This window comes from Cervus canadensis, chromosome 28 (genome assembly GCF_019320065.1).
Source record: "Cervus canadensis isolate Bull #8, Minnesota chromosome 28, ASM1932006v1, whole genome shotgun sequence".
NCBI lineage: Eukaryota > Metazoa > Chordata > Mammalia > Artiodactyla > Cervidae > Cervus > Cervus canadensis.
The window spans coordinates 41,231,962-41,242,468 of NC_057413.1; the positions used below are offsets into that span (position 1 = coordinate 41,231,962).

The following is a 10,507-nucleotide window of genomic DNA, read 5'->3' on the forward strand; positions in this document are numbered from 1 at the left end:
TCTGATCGATATTTAAAAAATTTTTAAACTTCTTATTTTTTATTGGTGTATAGACAAATAACAAACAATATTTTTATATTTTCAGTTTCAGATGAATAGTTAAGGGACTCAGCCATACATATGCATGTACCCATTCTCCCCCAAACTCCCCTCCCACCCAGGCTCCCACATAACTGAGCAGTTCCACGTGCTATACTAGGTGCTATGGTCCTTGTTGGTTATCCATTTCAAATATAGCCATGTGTACATGTTCATCTCAAACTCCCTATCACTTCTCCCATCCTTCCCCCCAGCAACGATAAGTTTCTAATCGACATTCTGAAAAGATGAGATAGAATAGAAAATCTCAGAGCAGATCACATACAGTAAATGTTAGTATTCTTTTGTGAAACTTGTTTCATACACATATACACATATTACATATGTGTTTACACACATACACACACACGTTTGCAGTGATAGTAATCCAAATATTCAACAAGCAACATGACAGTCAGTCAGTTGGAATGGATGCCAACAATATCCACTAGTTCTCTGAATACCAGTATAAAAAGTATCTTTGTAGTAAAAAAAAAAAAAAAAAGATTGAAACCCAGCAGTCTATGGAACATACCTTACGGCTTTTGGCGGGGTAGGAGGCAGTGGGCACATGTTTCTGAGGACCCTTCCGTAGGCACTGCCCCTGGCTGGAGGAACTTAACCATGATGGATTTCTGCATCTGGAGGCACAGCAATCCTCCTGCCCACCGGCATCCATTCCCATCCCAATCCTCCATCTCCCTGCCTCTGGGAACCTGCTCTGACCAGGCTTCACAAAGTCCCGCCAGTAACAGTCCCTGCCCCCCTGGCCACACTGCTTGACCCAACTGAGGCCAGTCGAGTCTTCTAGGGTTTTGTATAATGGGTGCTGAGGGGAGGGGCTTGGGGCTTTACACAGCTTTGCCCACCCCCCTGCCACTGTCCAGAGAGGCAGCTACCCTCCCAAGAGACAGACAGACTGAGGCCCCCACAAAGGCTAAAGCCAAGGAGGAGACACCTAATATCAGGTAGTGTGCCCCTGGGCCCCTGAGGCCAGCCTCACACAGCTGCTGGCCCAGTGCTGCTCCCTTGGTTTTTATTTTTAAAACAAGTTAGTCTTGCATTTCTTTGAGGTGTAGCTAAAGGAGTTGTGATTACATCATGGCTCCTTGAGGAGGTCAGAAACACTCTGTTTAAGCCACTAAGTACCATTGTGGCTCAGAGGCTCCACTGAGTCAGAGAAGGACGAAGCTCCCATCCGCATGGGCAGTGTGGGCCGGGCGCCAGGTCGGGCCGCCCCTCTGTCACCTGAAGCTGCTCAGAGATCTCTGAGGAACCTCATCACGAACATTTCCCCCGAACACAGAGGTTGTGGGGAGCCCTCTGTGGCCCCTCTGAGGAAGCCTCGTCATAGGCTAACCTGTCGAGATGCTCCCGCAGGTGGAGAGCAATGGAGTAGCACACAGGCCACCAGGTGTGACTACCCACTTCTGTCCTTCAGGTAGACGCCTCGGGTCCAAGAGCTGGCTACCTCTGGAGGAGGCGAGGCTGTGGTCAGCTCTGTCCTCTCCCTCCAGGCCTGTCTTCCTCCCCAGCTGAGCTGACAGCCCCTCCCCAGGACCAGTTTGTCCTGGGAAGAAATAAGATGGGAGCTCTGTGTGTGTGTGTGTGTGTGTGTGAGAGAGAGAGAGAGATGACCTGAGGATGGGTGTGAGGTAACCTCCCTCAGGACCGGGCCTCTTCCTCTCTCAGGAGACCCCTCCTGTCTTCACAGAGCAGCAGAGAAGCCCCACCCCATGAAACCCCTGGACCCCAGGCTAGGTCTGACTCCAACACGGCCTCCACCAGCCCAGCCTTCCACTGAGGAGTCACCACAACTAGGGTTACTCCCAAGGTCCCCCGAGTTACCTGGAGCACTGACCACCCCCGACTCCACCCTGCACCCTCTGTAAGCAGAGAGCCAGCCTGTCCCCTCTTCATTCTCACCTCCAAACCTTTGTCCCTCTGGACTCCTGCTTGTATGTTTAGTTTGGCCAAGTCTCGCAGCTTGTGGGATTTTAGTTCCCCAACTAGGGATTGAACCCAGGGCCCCAGCCGTGAAAGTACCGAGTCCTAGCCACAGGACTGCCAGGGGATTGGACCCCTGCTTGCAAACCTTTACTCTCAGCCTGCCCAAATTGTAGTCCCCCTTCAAGCCCTCATGAAAGAGCACTGTCCCTGGCTGCAGGCTTCCCTGCCTGTCCTGGGGATCCTATGGAGGACCCCGGCGCCTCCACCTCTGTGCCCTCGGACACTGCCTGTCCTCTTCCCCAGGGAGCCTTGACTGTGCTCTCTCTACTTCCCAGGCTCTTTCCAGCCTCTGTTCGTCATTCTCCTCAGACTCCCTTGAGCATTCCTTCAGGAATGAGTAGAGAAATGGGTGATTTTTTTTTTTACTTAGGGCAGTTTTCACCAGATTTCTATTTTGGATTTCCCAGATTGATTAAAAGCTCCAAAACTTTTGAGAAACTGACAGAATTTGTGTATATATATATATATCTAATATATTGGCCAAGAAACAGCATGGAAAACCAAATAAAACTATTAGCATTGTCTTATTTTCCATTGTTTCATAAAAACACACTGGAAGGCCAAGAAAGTAGGAAGGATGTAGTTTCAAAATAAAGAAGGGTTCTTTAAATATGTTTGACGACAAGAACAAAAACCACACGGCCGTAATTTTTTCCATTTTGCTGTAGATCAGTGAGAATATTGTTATGGAAACGAACAGAGAGATGCAGGGAAGGAGCAGACACTGGAGGGTGTCTGAGGATGGGGAGGGGGAGGAGGGCGCTGGTTGCGGGGGTGGGAGAACAGAGGCCCGCCAGCCAGGCCTTCCTGCCCTCCTTTTCCTCACATGAGACTGGGCTGCCCAGGTTCGGGTCCTGGCCAAAGGGCAGAGCTGGAGCCGCTCTCACAGGTCGGGTGTCTCAGGGACCCTAGTAACCTGGTGCCCACCCCCCACACTGCACATGGGTCTTGTATTTGTGCTTGTGATCAGTGCCAGCTGGATTTGGGAAACAAGCCACTGGTACAAAAGGACTTGGAGTCAGGAGCCCGGGTCCAGACCGGGCTCTGCTGAGTCATCTGGGGAAGTCCCGTCTGTCTCTGAGCCTCAGTTTCTTCACCTTAAAACGGAGGCACTAGTGGGACTTCCCTAGTGGTTCAGATTCCACTGCAGGGGGTGCAGGTTCAATCCCTGGTCGGGGAACTAAGATCCCGCATGCTGTGAGGCATGGCCAAACAAAATAATAATTTTAAAAAGTGAAGGCTCTATCAACTAGACTTCAAAAAAATTAAAAAAGGAAAAAACCCCGAAGTTTCTGAACCAGTCTCTGAGGCTAATTCAGTCCTGTGCCTTAAAAAAAAATTTTTTTTTTTGTACAGAAGTTAGAATTTCAGGGACTTACCTCCCGCTCAGGGCCTTCAATAAGCCTCTCTGAGGTTCCTGGGCCTCGGATCAAGAATTTCAACCTGCCAATCCTGACACACAGCCATTGTTCTCTTGCCCTCAGATCAGTCCCTTTCCTGAGCAGAGACACTATTTACATATTATCAACCACTCACAAGGCAGGGCCAAATACCTCACGGAACTAGGTGACTCCACACGAAGAATTATTATACCCTGGGGCTCCTCTCGGGTTCACAATGAGCTTTACAGACAGGAAAGAAATGATGACAGAAATTCCTTTAGGGAACAAAGACTTCTGGCTGCCCACAGCAGCGGGGCACGGGGAGAGCTTGACCTCAGGAGCTAGAACACCCTGGGTTGATATCTCTCCCTGTGACTTAACTGTGTTATTTGGGCAAATTATTTTACCTTGAGCCTTTGGGTTCTTCACCTATAAAACAGGCAGCAGAAACGATAGTAGACACTAAGGCTTCCAGGACTTGGATTTCCCAGCCTCCCTTGCAGAAGGTCAGGGTCACGTGACTCGTTGTGGCCAACGGTCGGTCTGTGAGTGGAAGAGGCAGCTGTCAGGCCTGGCCAAGGCACTGAGGTGTCCATGTACCTTCTCCTCCTCTCTCTCCCTTCCTCCGTAAGGACCTTGGGGGGCCAGTCTTCCAGATGATGTGGCTATGAGATGGAAGAGAGTCTTCCTGCCACATATCAAAATTTACGTGACTGACAAGTAACGCATTATTGTGCCAAGCCACTGAAATTTCTAGAGTTTTCTGTTATGACAGACTGTTAACTACCATGACTCATACAGGGAGGGCTGACAGAGATCTTGGACACAAACCCCTCTGAGGACAGTGGGGGCTGTGCTTCTTAAAGAAAAGACCTAAACCCTCTATAATAGTCAGCTCACACTGCCACAGCAAAACACCATAGACTGGTGGCCTAGATGACAGATGTTTATCTCTCACCCTATGGAGGCTAAAAATCCAGGTTAAGGGTGGTCCGGTTCTGGTGAGAATTTTCTTTCTGGCTGGCAGACAGCTGCCTTCTCACGGGGTCCTCACATGGCAGAGAGAAAGAGACAGTAAGCTCTCTGGGGTCCCTTCTCATGAGGGTGTTGTTAATCCCATCCTGAGGGGACCCTCATGGCTTCATCTAACCCTGATTATGTCCCAAAGGCCCCACCCCCCAAATCTCATCACACTGGGGGATAGGGTGTCAACTTATGAACTTGGGGGAGGAGGGAACAACTCAGTCTATGGCACCCCATCAAGTCAGGGCTCCTCAGATCTTAAGAGCCAAATTTTACATATATATCTTTTTTTAATTTTATTACATTTATTTATTTATTCACTTTTGACTGTGCTGAGTCTTCACTGCTGCGCACAGGCTTTCCCTAGTTGCAGAGAGTGGGGGCTACTCTCTACTGGTCACTGTGGTGACTTCTCTTCTTGCAGAGCACAGGCTCGAGAGAGCCGGCTCAGTGGTTGTGGTACCCGGGCTTAGTAGTTGCCCTGTGGCATGTGGGATCTTCCCCGAGCGGGGATCGAACCTGTGGCCGTGCATTGGTAGGTGGATTCTTACCCACTGGACCATTGGGGAAATCCAAGAGCCAAATTATAAAAGCAGAGAAGCAGCCCAGGGTGAGATGAGGTGGGAGTTTCATCCAGAGGGAAGAGATGAGGCAAGTCTGCAGCCCCCAGGGCCCATGACTGTTGCCTGCAGCTCTCCCCAAAGAACCCTCCTTTTCCTTCCCAGTCTTCCCGTCCTCCATCCTGCCCTCATACCAAGGTGGCTGAGTCACATATGATTCACAAATTCTTAGACACTTCATTGACTTCTTAGAACTGGGAGACCTCTAGGTCTTAGAGGTCACCTTCTCTTGGCTCCTGATTCTTACAGACCACACGTCTGGGCCTGGAGAGGGAATGGGAAACACCAGAGGTCCGGGCTGGCTTGTCCCAAACATAGGGTAGGACAGGAGGTAGTTTGGTGCGGCAAAGGCAGAGAGAGAGTCCGAATATCAAGAAGCCAGCTGTTTTCATTTCAGCATACAAATTTTGCATAATTTTGCAAGATAAAGTCTTAGTTTACAGTTTTAGGTTTTTACTTGTAAGTATGACACACGGACGGCCCCAGGGCCCGGACAATCGATCATCAGGCCTGTCAAAGCCTGAATCAGGGTCTCATTCCATCCTTTCCGCGGGCCGGGCCGGGAGCTTCCTGGGCGCTAGAGAGGGTTTCCGCGGGGTTTGGCCTCGGCTCCCGAGCGGCCTGTGACCATTAACTCCCTCACCCTCCGCCTCCAGCCCAGGGCGGCCGCGGGGGCACGGGTCACGAGGCCGCCAAGGGGTTTCTCCCCACCGCCCCTCGGCTTCGTGGAGCCGCCGCACCTATGGCCTTGGCCATCGCGCTCCTCCTCGCGGGGGTCCTGCTCCCCTGCTGGGGAGAGTTCGCGCTCTTTAAAAAGGGGTCTACAAAGGTGAGCCAAGGGACCTTTCGAACCTTCCGTTCTAGCCGAGGGCGGTGGCCGGGGCATCACTCTCCATCCAGAAGGGGTCAGTTGGGTTTGGAGAGAGAAGTGGGGGACGGGGCAGGGGAGGGGACCACCCCGTACTGGGGATTTCTTCTCAGGCTGGAAGCTTGGTGTGCTCCCAAAGGACTTCAAAGACCTTGCTTCACCTCCCTAGCGGCTCTGGAGGTAAAAGAAAGTGGACTTACAACCAGCAGCAGCCTTTCCCTCCCCTCCCCCTCTCCCTCCCCTCCCCCCAGCCCCCTCCCCTCTTCCTCTCTGGGATGCTCAGTCCTGCCCCCAGCCGCACCTTGCACACCTGCCCTAGCCTCTGCCCGTCTCTGTGCCCTTCTAGGCGCGCAACTCTTTCCTCCTTTTCCTTCCTCGTCTTTCTCTCCACCCCATTCTCTGTCCCTTCCCCATCCCCCACTAAAGTGTGATGGGGAGTATTTGGTCCATCAACACAGGTGACCCTTTGGGAGCCACAGAGCTGAGGGGGTCCCCCAGGAAAGAAGAAGCAGAGGGAAAAGTCCTAACTTCCCCCTTCCTTTCCCCTGTTCCTCTGATTGCAGTGGGGTTGGGACATGGGGGTGAACTTCTCTAGGACTTCTCTTTCTGGATCTGTGGGGCTTTGGCAGTGTCAGGGCACCCCCCCACACACACAGACACAGACACAGACACACAGACACACACACACACACACGCACGCACACACACACACAAGGCTAAAGAGCTGGTGACTTAGGGATTGTCCCCACAGGCAAATGGGGCGAGGTGTTCCCACCACTCTGAGTGCTTCAGTGACTGCTGTCTCATCAGCTTGGAATCCGGCAGTGCCTTCTGTGCCCCTCGGGCCAGAATAACCATGACGTGCTTGCCCCAGGTGAGACCCTGCCCCCGCGGGGCAGCCCCTGCTGGTACATAGCCCCGCATGGCTGCACCTGCTTTTTTCACCCTTTGCTTGAAGCGTCCTTTCCCCCTTCTCAACCTGGCAAACTCCTGATCATCCTGCAATGCAACTCCAGCCACCTCCTCCAAGAAGACTTCCCTCCTTGGAACTCGCATGCCCTTGGGACCCACACCCTCAGTAGAGCATGTATCTCCCTGATTTGCCTACCTTCTGTCTGCCTCCACCACTGGTCAGAGCTCTGCAAGAGAAGGATTAAAGCATATTCACTTTTGAGCCCCCTACCCCCCAGCATAGTGCCTGCACATAGTAGTTGCTCAACAAACGTTTATTGCATGAATGAGTGTCTCTACTGTAACATCACTGCAGCAGAGCAGGTGGGAAAAGACCTCCCAATCCATCTCTACCACGCTGCCGCAATGACCGAATTTTTGAGAGGAGCTGCCCAGGCAGGTCGACGGTTTTGGGATTGGACTTGAATTTAAACCCTGGCTTTACCAACCCCTGTCTTTGTGACCTTAGACAGATCATTTCTGCTCTCTGAGCCTTAGTTTCCTCATCTGTAAAATGGGGCTAAGGTACCCAACCAACCAGTTTGTTGGGAAAAGTGTGTGATCCTGGCAATGACGGTGCTCAGTGAAGCATGATTGTGATCTGCTGGTGGAAATGCAGGGAGCAGAACGTACAGTACGTCTTGTTCTTGCTTGCCTTTCTTCTGGCCCTGGGCCCAAACCTTTCTAGGGAGGCTGGGCTCAGTCTCCACCTCTCTGTCTGGAGAACTGCCAATGCCCAGGGAGACAGCCAGGTCCCTCCTGTGGCCTAACTCTACAGCTGAAGTAGCCAGAGGGTCTTTTCATTATAGGCACTTAATCTACTTCATTTTGTTTAATTCCCTCAATGACAAATGGAGTTACTATTATTATTTCCTTAAAAAGAAATTATTTGTTTGACTGCACTAGGTCTAAAGATCCTGGCATGGGGGAATCTTTAGTTCTGGCATGTGAACTCTTAGCTACAGCATTTGGAATCTAGTGGCAACCCACTGCAGTACTCTTGCCTGGAAAATTCCATGGACTGAGGAGCCTGGTGGGCTACAGTCCATGGGGTCGCAAAGAGTCGGACACGACTGAGCAACTTCACTCACTCCATGACCAGGGATCTGGGCCCCTGCATTGGGAGCTCAGAGTCTTAGCCACTGGACCACAAGGGAAGTCCTTCCTTATTCCCATTTGACAGATGAGGGAACTAAGACAAAGAAGCTTGCCTAAGGTCACAATGTTATAAGCTGTAGAGCTGTCAAACCTGAAGTCTGTCTCACTCCATCACTTGACCTCTTGCTTCTGCTCCCCAAGAAGTTTAAACCTCCTTCTTCCCTGTTCCTTGGTGACTTTCAACTCTCTCACCCGTTTTCTGCAGACCAGGAGCGCCATCAACATCGTGTGTCCCTGCCAAGTAGGCCTGCGTTGCAGACACAAGGACCCAAGCTGTAGCCGTCGCTGCCATTTGATTTAGAGGAGGAATGCAGTCTGGTCATGAGCACCCTCCTCCCCCCCACCTCCTTGAGGGGCCTCATCTTGCTCAAAAGACATTAAAGTCACTTCCTGGCTCTGGCCTCTGTCTGTGCTTCCTGGGAGGGGGAACCGGATAGGGATTGTTCTGAAAGAAGAGACATGATAGAGCTTCCCATGGGGTTTGGCCCTGTCTGGAAGCCTGGTGGTCTCAGGGGGAAACTGTGGGATGGGAGTGGGCTTGTGGGGGTATGGTTGCTGGGGGAGGGCAGAGGGATGGATTGGAATTTGGGGATTAGTAGATGCAAACTATTACGTATAGAATGAGTAGGCAACAAGGTCCTACTGTGATAAACCATAATGGAAAAGAATATGAAAAAAGAATGTATATGATGTATAGCTGCATCACTTTGCTGTGCAGTGGAAATTAACACGGCATTGTACATCAGCTATACTTCAATCAAATAAATGTTTAAAAATAAAGATAAAGAAACTGAGGCTCAGAGAGCTACATGGCTTGCCCAAGTCTCACCATGGGGTATTTTCTGCTGCAAGTATCCAAAAAAATAAAACAATTGCAACTGGTCTGGATGCTGAGGGAATTCACTGGTGGTCAGAACTGGAAGTGCAGGTTGGCCTTGGGTCTGGTTAAATCCAGTAGCTTCATGGCCCTCTGGCTGGATTCCTTCCCAGTAGCTGCAAAAGTTCCAGGTGTCACATAATAATAACAGTTAAGATTTATCGAGCACTTAATATGTTCCAGACACTGCAATGTGTTTTCTTATCTGTATCAACTCATCTTATTGTCACAACAAAGTTATAGTAGGTACTATAATTATCCCTAGTTTAAGAATAGGGCAAAGTATCCTTCTTAAAGGTTCCAAGTAGGGGTGGGGCTGGGGTTGGACCCCAGGCTGTCTTGCTCCACAGGGCAGGGTCTTAACCACAAGTCCACCTCACACATGGAGAAATCAGGTTCCCCAAAGGAAACATCTGTGTCACAATTCTCAGCAAACATCCTAAGACTGATTCTAGTTGGATTAGTCTGCTTAGTCTGCATACTCAACCCTGACCCATTCTCCTGGGTCAGACTGGAATGCTGAGTCTCCACCTCAACCCCAGTTCAGTCTGCCTGGGGGTCACCTTGCCCTGGACCCACTCACCGCTCCTCATTTGACATAACCACAGTGTAATTCAGAGATCCTTTGCCTCACTCCGAGATCATAAATTTCTTTTTCTCCTATCTCATTATATCTCAATCATTTCCCTCATGTCACCAAAGTATTTTTAAAAACAGCAATGACTCGCTACTATGTATAAAATAGATACCTAAGGAGGACCTACTGTATAGCACAAGGAACTCTACTCAATGCTCTGTGGTGACCTCAATAGGGAGGAAATCCAAAAAAGAGGGGAGATATATACACACACACACATATAGCTGATTCACTTTGCTGCATAGTAGAAACTAACATAACATTGTAAAGCAACTATTCTCCAATAAAAATTAAAAAACAAAAAACTCAGCAGTGACTGCCTAATTTTATTTTATATGTGGACCATATCTGCTTAACTATTTCCCTATGAGTAGACAATAAGATAATTTCCAAGTCCAAACCATCTATGTTCTGTAGGACACAACTTAATGGCTGCAAAAGCAAAATCTTATTCTAATGATGGTTTTAGCAAGGTGGATGCTTTCTCTCTCACCTGGTGGTTGGGGGGAGGCTGTCTGGAGGCTCTGCTGGGAGAGATCACGCATGCCCCCACCTCCTTCCACCTTCTTGCTCAGTCATCTGCTGCTGTTTCCTTCCATTTTTCCCCTTAATTTTTTACAACATGGCACACATAGAAACATCATATTGATATAGCACCTCGGCATAAGAGTAGAAGGGTCTCGGGGCCCTAAAGAGGCTCTGCTGAGGGCAGAAGGCATCCATATCTCCAGACACGCTAGTTGGGAAGCTCTGCCCCAGGTTGTTTCTTTCCTTCTATAGTCAGAGATAGTGCACCAGCATACCTGCTGGGTCCACTTTCCAGTTAGACGAAAGTGGGTAGAGAGGTAGCAGGTAGCTCACCCTTCCTAAAAGGGCAGCAGGAATTACTTTCACTTACACCCC

General features: G+C 50.1%; 1 protein-coding gene across 1 annotated transcript; it reads left to right on the plus strand.

Moving 5' to 3' along the window:
* The first annotated feature begins 5,705 nt into the window (after positions 1-5,705).
* Positions 5,706-8,410, plus strand: CLPSL2 (colipase like 2). Its single transcript, XM_043449517.1, has 3 exons — positions 5,706-5,942; positions 6,733-6,855; positions 8,296-8,410. The coding sequence occupies exons 1-3, from the start codon at positions 5,856-5,858 to the stop codon at positions 8,389-8,391; spliced, it is 306 nt and encodes a 101-aa protein (XP_043305452.1). The 5' UTR covers positions 5,706-5,855; the 3' UTR covers positions 8,392-8,410.
* The last annotated feature ends 2,097 nt before the right edge of the window (positions 8,411-10,507 follow it).